We start from the raw sequence: 13,470 nt of genomic DNA on the forward strand, positions 1-13,470 counted from the left end.
TGTTCATTCATTGAATCTCCAGCATCTACTGTATGACTATGAGTTGTACTGTGTGCAGACTGGACCAGAGTGACTGTTGATTTTTCCTCCTTTTTTAGGTAGCTTCACATCAGAAGTTAATTCGTAAAAAAATCCACTTTGTTCAAAAGGCAGTGTCACATATTTGGAAACTCACAGTGTACTGGTTTACTTGTCTGGCAAATGGGGCCCAGACTGGTGAATGTCTTTTGCTTCCTTTACATCTCTGTCTTTCACGAAAGTAGTCCACAGCACATTCTTCTTGTGACATTGTATGAAAGCTGCAGAATGTTTACACTTTGTGTGCATAATTTATCTTGCTTTTTGCATTGCCCAAAGTATGATGTGACACTAATGGGCACGTTTTCTTTCATTTCTTGCTTTGTGAACTCAAAATAGAATGTGTTGTTTTATCTCCAATTCTTTGACTGCCTTCTTTCCTTGAAATGGATATTCATTACATCTTTCTTTCTCCACAAAATCAAATATTAATTCACTGTGCAATGTGCATTTTTATAGATGGAAGCCTCTTCAATAACAAGCTATAGGTCGCAACTTTAGTAGAGGTGTATGCTAATCATAGTAAATGCTGTCAAAACATTCTTCTGAAAGTTTTATTAAAATCCTAACAGTGTTGGATTTCTTTTCTGGTGAAGGTTTGTAGTCACCAGAACTGTTAGCTTTTTGTTGAGGAGTACTGTTTCCACCACTACCACTAACATTACGATCTTGAACACTATTAATTCTGTTATCACTGATAAAGTCATTTTTCTCATCCACCATCCTATTCACTGTTATTTCAGTTGAGCAGTCAAATGAATATTCATGTCTCTGAGTCAAATGAATATTCATGTTTCTGAATAATCATACACAGTAAAACATTGTGAAAGTGTCATATCCTGTCCTACACTGTCTTCCATTGGATAACACCTTCTTAACTTGGATGCCACACTATTTAAAACATTCAAAACGTTAATGGTTTCATTCATTTTCACCATAGATTTATGAAAATACTGACACACATCTACTAAACACATCAGTTACTTGCTGATGTAATTGGCTGACAGATGTTTAACCCTTCCCCCCCCCCCCCCTCCCCTCCTCCAAGACTGTAAGCACTGCTGTATACAAACCAAGGGACCAAGAGCAACAAAATCACATCACATGCTGTTGCCGGTTTGGTAAGAAGTGTGAGATGGGTCTGTGTACCAATGTTCAATACAAATTCCTGTTCAAGCCAAGAGACATCCTTTGTAAGCTTCATGATTAGTTTAAACAAGTGTTGACTTCCCTTTAACTTGTTATCCAGTTGTGAAAGTAACATGATGTCACCAGGAACATTCAGACTTGAGAAACAAAAACCAAAAGAGAAGTATGACATGCAAAAAATGATTATGTGGCAGTTAACTTTCTTAAGCAAACTATATATAATTGCTATAATAGTTACTAAATTTGTTATCTCAAATTTGCATATAAATCAATTGGATTAAGTACCACAACAGTTTATACATAGCTGTCTTACCTCATAGACTGTGTAACTGTCGTACTTCGTGGAAGCTTGCTGTGAGAGACCCAAGGTCAGTTGATCAAAATTGTTACCTTTGAGGATGATTTCTGGTTTATTGAACCATCTATTTATTTTTATTTTACCAACTGGACATCCTACATCTTTGTACATGCTGCAAGATGTGATTTGAATAGTTTAGCTAATTAATAAGAAAAATGAATATATACATGAACAGGTCCTTGGAGAAAAGGACAGTTTTGCCTTGCAGGACATTTATATATTATTTATTTAGTATTTTTTCTGTCATGTATCCATACACTAATGGCTTTTGCAAATGTCAGAAATAACAGTTGACAATAATTCCACTTACAAAATATGTTACATATCACAGATGTTACATCTTATATCTGTTTTGTATATTTATTACTTTAAGATTGATATGCTATGGGTTCATGTCACAGTCAGTGCCTTAAGAGTTGTTGAATAAGTGTAAAAATTTACCTGTCAGAAACAATTTTAATGTAGTGTTAAAATCATTCCCCACACAACCACAGCTTCATCTATATTTCTTCTCTGCAAACTACTGTGATGTTCGTTGCAGAGAGTACACCTTGTGCTACCAGATATTAGGGTTTTTCCCATTCCATTCTTGCATGGCATGTGGGAAGAATGATTGTTTAAATATCACTGTGCTTGCTGTAATTAATCTAATACTGTCCTCATGGTCCCTACAGGAGTGATACACAGGGGATTGTAATATATTCCCAGACTCATCTTTTAAAAGTGGTTCTTGAAATTTTGTAATTAAGCTTTCTGGGGACACTTTATGTCCATGTTCAAGAACCTGCCAGGTCGGTTTCTTCAGTATCTCTGCACAACTCTCCCACAGTTCAAACAAGTCTGTGATCATTTGTGCAGCTCTTCTCTATATAGATTCAACATGTCTTGCTAGCCCTATTTTGTACAGATCCCACACACTTGAACAATATTCTGGCATGGGTCACAAAAGTGATCTGTAAGCCATCTCCTTTGTAGACTGATTGTATTTCCCCAGTTTTCTATCAATAAAGTGAAGTCTGTCAACTGCTTCACAGAAAACTAACCCTACATGATTGTTCCATTTTATATCTGCACAAAGTACACTCAGGTATTTTTATAGGTTGGCCATTTCCTACTGTGACTCATTGACATTATAGTCATAGGACAGAATTTTTTTAAGTTTTTTAAGTGCACAATTTTACATTTCTCTGCATTTAAAGTGGGCTATCAATATTTTCACCACTTTGAAATCTTATCGAGATCTGACTAAATATTTACGCAGCTTCTTTCAGACAGTACTTCATTACAGATAACTTCATCATCTGTGAAAAATTTGAGGTTACCAAAACAGCAAGGGCCACAACATACTTCCTTGGAGCATACCTGAAGCTACTTCTGCATCTGTCAATGACTCTCCACCCAACATAACTTCCTTCATGCTTTCTACAAAAAAAATCTTAAGCCAGTTACAAATTTCACTCAATAATCCTATGTGATAGATTATACTTTTGATAATAAGAGCAGATGTGGCACTGAGTTAAATGTTTTTCGGAAATTGAAAAATACTGCATCTACCTGACTACCTTGATCCAAAGTATACAGTATGTCATATGTGAAAATTAGTGTGAACTGAGTTTCAATGACTGATGTTTTCTGAATCTCTGCTAGTTGGAATGGAGGAGGTCATTCTGCCTAAGATACCTCATTAGATTTGTGCTCTGAATATGTTCTAAAATTTTGCAACAAATTAATGCCAAGGATATTGAATGGTAGTTTAGTGGGTCACTTCTACTACCCTTCTTGGACACAAGTGTGGTCTGTGCTCCCTTCCAACAATTGGGCATGGTTTTTTGTTTGAGGGATCTATGATATATTACAGTTAACAGAGGGGATAACTCTGCTGAAAAATCGGTACAGAATCTCTGGAGATTCTCAGTGGTACGAGGATTCAACCTGGTCAATTCTCCTGGGTTTTCCTTTATGAAGGAACATTTTAAAATGGAATTAAACATTTCAGCTTTTGCTTTGCTCATTTTAAGTTCCTATTTTATCTGAGAGCGAATGGACACTAACTTTGGTGCCACTAACAGCCTTTATGTACACCCAGAATTTCTTTAGGTTTTGTAAAAGATCATTTGACAGTATTCTGCTACATTTATCACTGAAGGCATCTGGCAGTCCTCTCTTGACAGTAAAAATTAAATGGCATGTGATGAGGGCCTCCTGTTGGGTAGACCTCTCACCTGGTGCAAGTCTTTCGATTTGACGCCACTTCGGCGACTTGCGCATCGGTGGCGATGAAATGATGATGATTAGGACAGCACAACACCCAGTCCCTGAGGGGAGAAAATCTCCGACCCAGCCGGGAATCGAACCCGGGCCCTTAGGATTGACAGTCTGTCGCGCTGACCATCAGCTACCGGGGGCGGAGAGTCAAATGTTTTTAGCCCTATGATTTGTTTTACACCTATTATGCATTAATCTGTGTTTCTTTAGAAGTTTTTTTACATAGAGTGTCTCTCCCATTATGAACTGTTCTACCAAGTTGATATTGATCCAATGCAGGGCAAACTGTTCTTGTAAACTTGTGCCATAGTACCTTTACATGGTTGTCTCCTGTGCTAAAAGCTTAAAGTTCCTCATTGAGATATGACACTATTGTAGTTTATCTGGCTTACTGAATATATATATATCTTTTGTTTCATTGTTGCTACAAGCGCCTCATGGTCACTGATACCTGCTTCAATGTTCATTGTTCACATCCTCAAAGAGAGCAGGTCTATTTGTTGTCATTGGGTTTAACATATTTCCATCATGAATGGGGTTCCAAGCCATCTGCTCTAGGTTGTTTTCATAGATGGTACTTAGTAATGTTTCACAGGATATCTTGTCATGTCCAACATTAACAAAACTAATTTTCCCAGTTGATTAAAATGATTATTGGATGATAAAGACTTCTCTGATGGCTACTGTATGATCACGGAACTAACACAAAAGCAAACTGAAGCTTCTTCTAAGGCTTTCAATTACATCAAGATATGTGTCTGATGGTCAATAAAAGGATCCAATGACATTTTTATGCCCACCTGCGATACTTAGTTTGTATATATGTATGTATTGAACTGGGGACCTAGAAACGACGGAGAGGCATCATCCCCGCCGTAGCCCTCAGTGATATACAACCCCACTACAGGCTACAGCAGTCCACTCACCCCACCACTGATCCACACCGAACCCAGGGTTATTGTGCAGTTTGGCCCCCAGTGGATCCATGGCAATGTCTCATTCCAGATGAGTGTAACCCCAATGTTTGCATGGTAGAGTAATTATGGTGTACATGTATGTGGAGACAGTGTTTCTGCAGCAATTGCCGACATAGTGTAACTGAGGTGGAATAAGGGAAAACTTAAATCACACTTTTCTCACATGACATACTAAATGTTTTGGATCAAGATAATCTGGTAGATGGTGCATTTCATGATTTCTGAAAATTATTTGACTCAATTTCATTGATATTAGAAAATGTAAAATTGTGCACTTAAAAAAAAAAAAAAAAAAAAAGGAACGTAGTATCCTATGGCTATAATATCAATGAGTAACTGTTTGAATCAGCCAGCTCATCCAAATACTTGTGTGTAATGCTTTTTAGGGATATGAAATGAAATGATCACATAGGTTGTCATGGGTAAAGCAGGTTGTAGATTCCAGTTTATTGATAGAATACTGGAATGTGCAATCATTCTACAAAGGAGATTGCTTACAAATCACTCATGCAACCAGTTCTAGAATATTACTCAAGTGTGTGGGATCCATACCAGCTAGAACTAGCAGAGAATATTGAATGTATGCAGAGAAGGGCAGTACGAATGGCCATAGGTTTGTTTAATCCATGGCAGAGTGCCACAGATACACTGAAGGAACTTCATACTCTTGAAGATAGATGTAAACTATCCAGAGAAAGTCTATTAACAAAGTTTCAATAACTGACTCTAAATGGTTACTCTAGGAATGTACTACAACCCCCTACATATTGATCACATAGGGCTTGTGAGGATAAGATTAGAATAATTACTGCATGCACAGAGGCATTCAAAAAGTCATTCTTCCATACATGAATGTAACAGGAAGAAACCCTAATAACTAGTACAATGGGATGTACCCTCTGCCATGTGCCTATAGGTGGTTTGCAGAATATAGATGTAAATGTAGATAAGGAATATATTGTCAGGTATTTGTGATGCATAAACACTTCAGAGTATGAATATCTATGACCTATCCCTTGGATAAGTCTTATTGCACTTTTCTGTAACAGCAACATCCTGTTCAAGTGAAAATCAACTGCACAACCCCATAGTTTGATGCCATAATTAAAAAAGCAGTAACTTATTCCACAGTAGCCTATAGTGTTTTTAATGTTTGGCTGAGAATTATCTTTGTGAATTGGCTAAGGAGATGTAAGCCACTACTAACAAGTCTCTTCTGCTGTAAGTTCTTTGTTTTACATATTTTGATAGAGCGTAGTACAGAGCAAAAAAAGGAAAAGAATTGTCTAGTAAACATGAGCTATGAAATGCATACCTTAAGAGCTTGTTTTCCACAGTAGTGCACCTTATGGCACTCCCTGGAGTTTTTCTTCCACTTTCAGCCATTGTACACTAAAGTGTTAATTTAAAATACCTGGTACTTCTTTGTTGCATAGTAGATAAGTGGGCAATGTCCTCCAGTGTTAGGCAGGAGACTCCTACAGCAGCCATGCTGATAGCTTTTAAGGTATGCATTTTAAAGCCGACATATATTGCACATTTTTGCTTCAAATGAACATTCCTGTCATATCCCTGAATATTGACCATTACTCCTGGGACATCTTGTATAAGAAAGAGAAAGACAAAGCACTGGGCCCTGAGGAACACTTAGTAGTACAGTATCACTGGTGTATTGGAAGTTTATTTTTTATTGCCTAGTTTGTGCATCAGTTTAGTGCACCACTTATGATTCAACAGGTTTGTGACTAGAACATTCACAGATGGATCCGCCATACAACATGACTTCACTTTTTTTTAGAAATAAAAAAAGGGTCAACTGCTGAGGTCCTAAGTCCTGCAGTAGCATCAAATTAAAAGGCTGAGAGCTTAGTAATAATTACTACAACAGAAAATCCTTAAAAAGCAAAGATTTCTCTGCACTTTTAAAGATGTAATGGTCTTACCGCAACACACTAAGAGTTACATGATTTTCAATACTTTCATGCATTTCTGGCTTTGCAATATTTCATTTTATATCTGGAGCACAATTTATTTTGTATCAGCAACAAAAAGTGTGGATTACTTTGATCACACAAAACTTCCAAGACACAACATGCATACAAAATGACTAATAAATTTAATAGATATTTTTCAGAAATTTCCATGAATCTCCTGACGAACTTTCCAAAGACTGTACACTTTCTTCCCAAAAACAATACCCCTCTTAACTCCTTTTTCCAATATGCTACTACAACATGTGAATTTGAAGGCATTATAAGGAAAGACATTAAAAAGATTTATTCTGCAGGGCTTGATATGATATCCTGCTTCTTATTTCATAATTGCCCAAAGTACATGGTGACTATAATTAAAGTTAAACTTTCAAAATGCTGTATGAATAACACCACTGGTCAGAATGATGTCAAATTGCAACAGAATGTTATCGGAGAAGGGGAAAAACGTGTCGCAGGAGAAAAAGAATAGTGTGAAAATTGATCAATAGATGGTGCTATATGTGTCAGAAGACATAAATGGAAACACCTGTCACGTGCATGACTAATTGATGTTGGTGTAAACACGCTGGGTACACGGCTTTTCCTCCTTTCACACCTGTGATGTTCACCATGACTGTCTCAATGCAGGATCATGCTCTGCTTGTAAAGCTGTATTACAAGAATGGTGAATGTGCTCACACTACTCTGCAGAAGTTCTGGATACTGAAGGATTCAAAAAAAGGCGTTGCACTAATGACTGCCATGTTTCTATGTAATGGAATTGGCTTATTTTACAGTATTGTGCTTGAAATCCCTCCACAGACATGTAGACCACCACACACATGATACCAGAAATAAAACCTAGTTACAAATTATAGCTCACATCACAAAATAATATGGTAAAGAGGTAAGGGCATAAAATATACAATCACCTCCCATTAAACAACAAAATAAAAAAAAAATAAAAAGAGAGAATTAAATTAAAGGAATTATTACTGAGTTGGTAGTTCTGTTCTGTACATTCTTTAATTACTTGTAATAAGCTGGATTCTGTTTTAACTATAATGTACAGCACATAATTTTTATGTTTGTGTTCACTACATGAACAGAATTTGACAATACAAATGTAATCTCCAGTAGGGACCCATCTGTATGGAATGTTCTTAATAATTATAACTATGAAAAACATGTGCAATATTTCTTATCAATGTAAATTTTCATTTGTTATTCATTTCTGTGTATTTCTACTTAGTAAAATAATTTAAACTAATGTATCTTGTAGCTTTATGTTTTTGTTTATATCTCCTATATGTACTCTGCTATGCAAAGTATGTACACCACCACCATCTTACCATAATTTTTAATTGACTTGTCTTATATTATGCTGTCCTTTACTGTAAAAAAAGTATGATATACAGAAATAATAAATAAATACAACTCAAGCATCCTATGCCACGAACTACAAATTATACTGTTAATGATCACAATGTATATACTTTCTGAATCTTACTATTACTACTACTACTGCTACTACTACTACAATTATAATTATTTGTGAATAAGCCCATTAGGGCCACACAAAGCGCTTACAGTTAGGTATTTGCCTTCCTCTGTGCCCATTTTTCTGTCATTCTCTTCCATTGGCTTCCTTTCTCTCTTCAGATCTTATTGTTTCAGTCTTCCTCTTTGGTTTTTCCCCTAGATCAACTTCCCATTTGTGAACTTTGGACCAGGAGATTTTGAGTTTGAGCATCTTGTGGAGTAATTTCTGCCAGTTTCAGATCACTTTTGATCATGTGCAAGATGGCTTTGCTCTTGTTGTATAAAAAAAAGAGAAGAAGAAGAAGAAGAAGAGAGAGAAAGAAGAATCAACTATTGTAAGTCTGTCTGCGTTCATTTATTTAATGTGTCCATAGAATCTTAACCTGCATTTTGTAACATCGCTATGGATGTTTGCGTTTTGTTTGAGTTCCTGATTGCTTCTGAGTTGGTGTTGTTTATCTATAAGCTTTGGGTCTAGAATTTTTCTTATGACTTATCATGCATATTTCTCAATTTTTTCGTTATCAGTTTTCATGTTCAAAATTAGTTTTACTGATACATAGAGGCATTACCATATTGTAATGTCTTAGTTTTATATGCTTGGAGAGACGTTTCTAGTTTTTTATTATTTATTTATTTATTTATTTATTTATTTATTTTTTAGGTCAGTATGCAATTTACATCATTTGGAATGTAATTTCATTTGATTTTGTTTTGATTCAGTTTTCCTGGGTGGTTTCACAAAGAAATTTAAACTGTAGAACTCATTACATTTTGCCATATTTCATCTCCATGAATTTTGGTGCTTGTTTGTTGCAGGTCATGTACTCCGTCTCTTCGAAAGATGTTTGCAAACAGATTTTTTCTACAGTACTTTCAAGAGTTCATTCTCATTTTAGGCCAATGAAATGTCTTGAATTAGTATTGATAGATCATTTGAAAAAGCTGGGCAGTCTGTAGATAGCCTACTTCTGCCTAAAGTGATTTGTTAGTCAATTCTGAGGACTGTTTTCTGTTTGCACCATTCTTGTATCACTTTGTCAAGAAGACAGTTGGACAGTAATGAAGAATATCAGTCTCCTTGTCTTACTCCTGTGTTAACTTCAAAAGGATCTGAGAATTGCCCCTTAAATTTAACTTTACCTTTGTATCTGTCAGTGTCTGTTCTAGACCTTGTTTCTTTAATATTTGGAACAGTGCTTCTTGTTCAACTGAGTCATAGACGTTTTTGAAACCAACAGATTTACAGAATAAATTTTTCGTACAAACTCTCTGATTTCTTATGGTTAGCTTTAGGTTCAAGATTTGGTCTGGATATGAAACACCTGTTCTGAATATTGCCTGATATTTTCCTATTTTGTGCTCTGTTGTGTGTTAAGTTATTTTAGTATTCTAGTATTTTAAGCATTTATATGACAATGCAGAAGTACACTCAGAAAGTTTTTAATTCAACTGACACTAGATACAGGAGCCTACATATTCAGTTTACAAATACATGGAAGCCCAGTTTCTAGTACAATATCATGTGACAAATTTTCTTGCTACACTTTTTACAGATCTCTTATGGTGTCAAGGGAAACTGTCAGGTTTTTCAGAACACAGTTTTGGAGAACTGATAAAATTTGTGCCACATGATTTAGATGAAATGAGTTAAATTTAGAATCTCTCTTGCACGAAGTCAACTGTTACTTACAGCAAGTCACCCTGAGCTGTCCCATGAAACATCCTGAAAACTGCCTCTGTGAACTCGGCAAGTGTAGCTGGTCTCAAGTCCTCCTTATAACAGTTGCTATATCCTGTTTGGTTTGACTCTATAGGGAACTTGTCTAACAATTCAGTAACTGCAAACAAAAGATAAATGGTGCTGCAGAATCATCATCTAAAATTGGAAAAGGTGTTAAGCCTATATGTTTCTTAAATGAGCAAATAATGTGCAGTATATTGTGAGGGTCATTCAGTGAGTAATACAACACATTTTTTTTTTCTCAACCAATTTCAGTTGAAAAGTGCAGAGTTTACACTATGTAACATTTCCGCTTCAGGCCTTATAATTTCATGAAGTTCTGATAGGTGGTGGCACTATACATAGCCTTCTGAATAGTGTCTGTAATGGAGGTGCATCCCAAACAGAGAGCTGTAATTGAGTTTCTTTTGGCAGACAATTAGAGCATCATAGATATTCATAGGTGCTTGCACAGTGTCTACAGAGACCAGGCAGTGAACAAAAGCATGGTGAGTCACTGGCCGAGGCGTCTGTGACCATCGCAACAGGGCCGCACAAACCTGTCTGACCTCTCATGTGCTGGTTGACTGCACACAGCTGTGGCTCACGCAGTGTTGGAACATGCAGATACTCTCATCTGAGGTAATTCATGGATCAAACACCACACTGCTCAACTGGAAATCTCTCTTGGTAGTGCTAACACACTGGTCCACCAGTTGGGATACTCACAGGAGTATGCCCACTGGGTTACTCATCACCTAACAAAGACCGTAAACAACAATGAAGGACCATCTCTGCAAAACTGCTTGTGCATTATGGGGATGATGAAAATTTTTTGTCAGCATCATCACAGGTGATGAAACAAGGGTTCCTCACTTCAAACTGGGAACAAAACAGCAATTCATGGAGTGGTGCCACACCACCTCTCCACTGAAGAAAAAGTTCAAGCTGCATCCTCAACTGGTAAAATCATGATGATGGTCTTCTGTGACTCTGAAGGGGTTATTCTGTTTGATGTCCTCTCTTATGGTGCAACAGTCAACTAAGAAGTGTACTGTGCTACCCTCAGAAAATTGAAGAAATGAACTCAGTGTGTTCATTGCCATAAAAATGCAAACAAACTTTTCCTTCTACATTACAATGCAAGGCCTCACCCAGTTCTGCACACTAGGAGAGCTCACAAAACTTCATTGGGCTGGTCTTCCTCATCCACCCCACAACTCAGATCTAGAATATTCTGACTTCCATCTGTTTGGCCCAATGAAGGATGCACTCCATGGGAAGCAGAACATGGATAATGGGGAGCTTATGGACGCAGCAATTTGTCCGGTCTGATGTCGACTGGTAGAGTGCTACCATATGGACAGAGTGGTCCTCCCAGTAAGGTGGCATACGGTCATCACATTGAACAGAGATTGTGTTAAAGAATATGGTTTTGTAGCCAAAAGAGTGAGGAATAATATGGTGCCTCAGAACCCTGAATAACCCCCCCCCCCTCCCAAAACAAAAAAAGAATAAAAGAAGAAAATGAAAAGTGTTGCATTACTTACTGGACACCCCCATAAAGTTTTAAGTGGGTACACATATACTTGGAACAGTGGCGTGGTGTGCTGTAAAAGGTACCCTCCTCACTGTTCTCCCTACCTCTCCGCTGTGGTTTTTTGCCACCCACACAAGCTACACAATATCCTTGTCTGTCCCTGTTCCATCTCTGCTGCTAACCCCTTGCCCCACAGCTCACAGACCTCAATGTGAGACCTTTCCTGTATGTCTTCTCATTGCCACCTACTCCAGTCCTGCCATAGGCACCAAAAAATAACTACAACCACTGCAAGTGTTGCAATAACGAGCTCTCTGTTGTCATGAATGGTCACACCCAAGCTAGAGGCAGTTAGCAAGCATACTGTGCAACAGTGTATGCTTGACTCCAGAGACTGTCTCACAGCCAATGCCAACTGGACTGTTTCATACCAATATTAGCTTTTCTGAACTGCACAGTTGGGGAGCCTCCCTGCAACATATCTTTCATTCCCATACACACTCTGTCCTCACCTGTCCTTCCATGCTCCCACTCCAGCCTCACACACACATATCCCCACCCCTCTTGCCCCTCCCAGCAAAGCTGCACAGCCCTTTCTCCTTCTCTGCTCCCCCCCCCCCCCTCCCCCTGCCCTCCCTTACAGTTGCACCTATCAGCCCACCATCTTGTCTCTACTCTCTACCTGCACACACCACAAGCAGTGCAGTACAAGTGCACCTTCTGTATCCCCAGTACCCACCCAAAGCAATATCACTGCTCACCACAGTCTCAATTTGGCCTCTGCAGCTGAAGTCGACAGTGGCTACGTGTGGCTCAGTCGTGCATATAAGGGGGGAGGAGCTGTCAAGTGAGTATTTTTGAATGTGCCTGTTCACTGCTCAATGCCTGTTCTATTTGGCAAGGAGCAATCTATCATAATTTTTATATGCAGAGTATTTATTTTAACTCAAGCCAACTAAATATCTTGAATATGATGCCCTCTATGAAAGAAATGTTCTAGGTGAAAAGTTCATAGTATTAAAAGGGACATCTGTCTGTGCTACAGCTGGTCACCTCCTAACCAGCCCTCCTGTGTGGACAGGGTCAAGTTTGTATTTTCAAATGGGAACTGCCCATTTTTATTGCATATTCACATTTTATGACAAAAATGCATACAGTTTATTCAAACTATTGTTTCCTATTCATAATAATTGAGAAAAGTGTGCCTCTTTTTGCAATTAAGAATCAACACATTTGATTCTGCATTTCATTTACAAATGATGTAAATGTAAACTGTTGAGCTCTAATGCTTGATGCTAATCTTCAAACATGACTTGGATGTCGTAAATGTTATAGTATAGTACAAATAATATGGCTAGAAACTGCCATTTCTGGCAAACAAGCTACTTGTATGGTAATGCAGTCTTCTGTTGTCTAGGGCATTGATTGTGGTGAGTCCCCAAACCACTGGAATGCTTGATTTCAGAGCCCATGCTCAAACCCCACCATCAGGGTGACATTTCAGTGTGTGTTTCCATCCTGCTACCATAACTCTCACACTGGCTGCTATATGGCTATTGATGAAATACAAACGTCAACTACTGTAATGAGACAAAATGTCCATGTAGTGATAGTGACAGGCACACTTGCCATGAACTCACCAAAATCAAAAACTCCAATAGTGAGATGGTGAGAGGCATTGGGGCTCATCAAAACCCAGCATCCCAGTGGTGAGATACCAGGGCACTCACCGAAATCAAGAGCCCCAGTGGGAGAGGCAAGTGAATCACCAAAATCAAGCATCTTGATGGGAACAGAAAACTATTACATCAATGATTGTTCCTAGATAACACTAAACATAGTTTCTAATAAGATGCTGAAATAGC

General features: G+C 37.9%; 1 protein-coding gene across 1 annotated transcript in view; it reads right to left on the reverse strand.

Moving 5' to 3' along the window:
• LOC126210136 (peroxidase-like) overlaps window positions 1-13,470 on the reverse strand; it is a 194,046-nt gene that overhangs the window by 33,343 nt on the left and 147,233 nt on the right. The window contains exons 9-10 of the mRNA XM_049939285.1: window positions 10,036-10,183; window positions 1,541-1,697 (exon numbers count right to left, since the gene is read on the reverse strand). Coding sequence (XP_049795242.1) covers window positions 1,541-1,697; window positions 10,036-10,183 — 305 coding nt within the window. The remainder of the gene's footprint in view (window positions 1-1,540; window positions 1,698-10,035; window positions 10,184-13,470) is intronic.

The sequence above is a fragment of the Schistocerca nitens genome, chromosome 10, assembly GCF_023898315.1.
Source record: "Schistocerca nitens isolate TAMUIC-IGC-003100 chromosome 10, iqSchNite1.1, whole genome shotgun sequence".
Taxonomy (NCBI): domain Eukaryota; kingdom Metazoa; phylum Arthropoda; class Insecta; order Orthoptera; family Acrididae; genus Schistocerca; species Schistocerca nitens.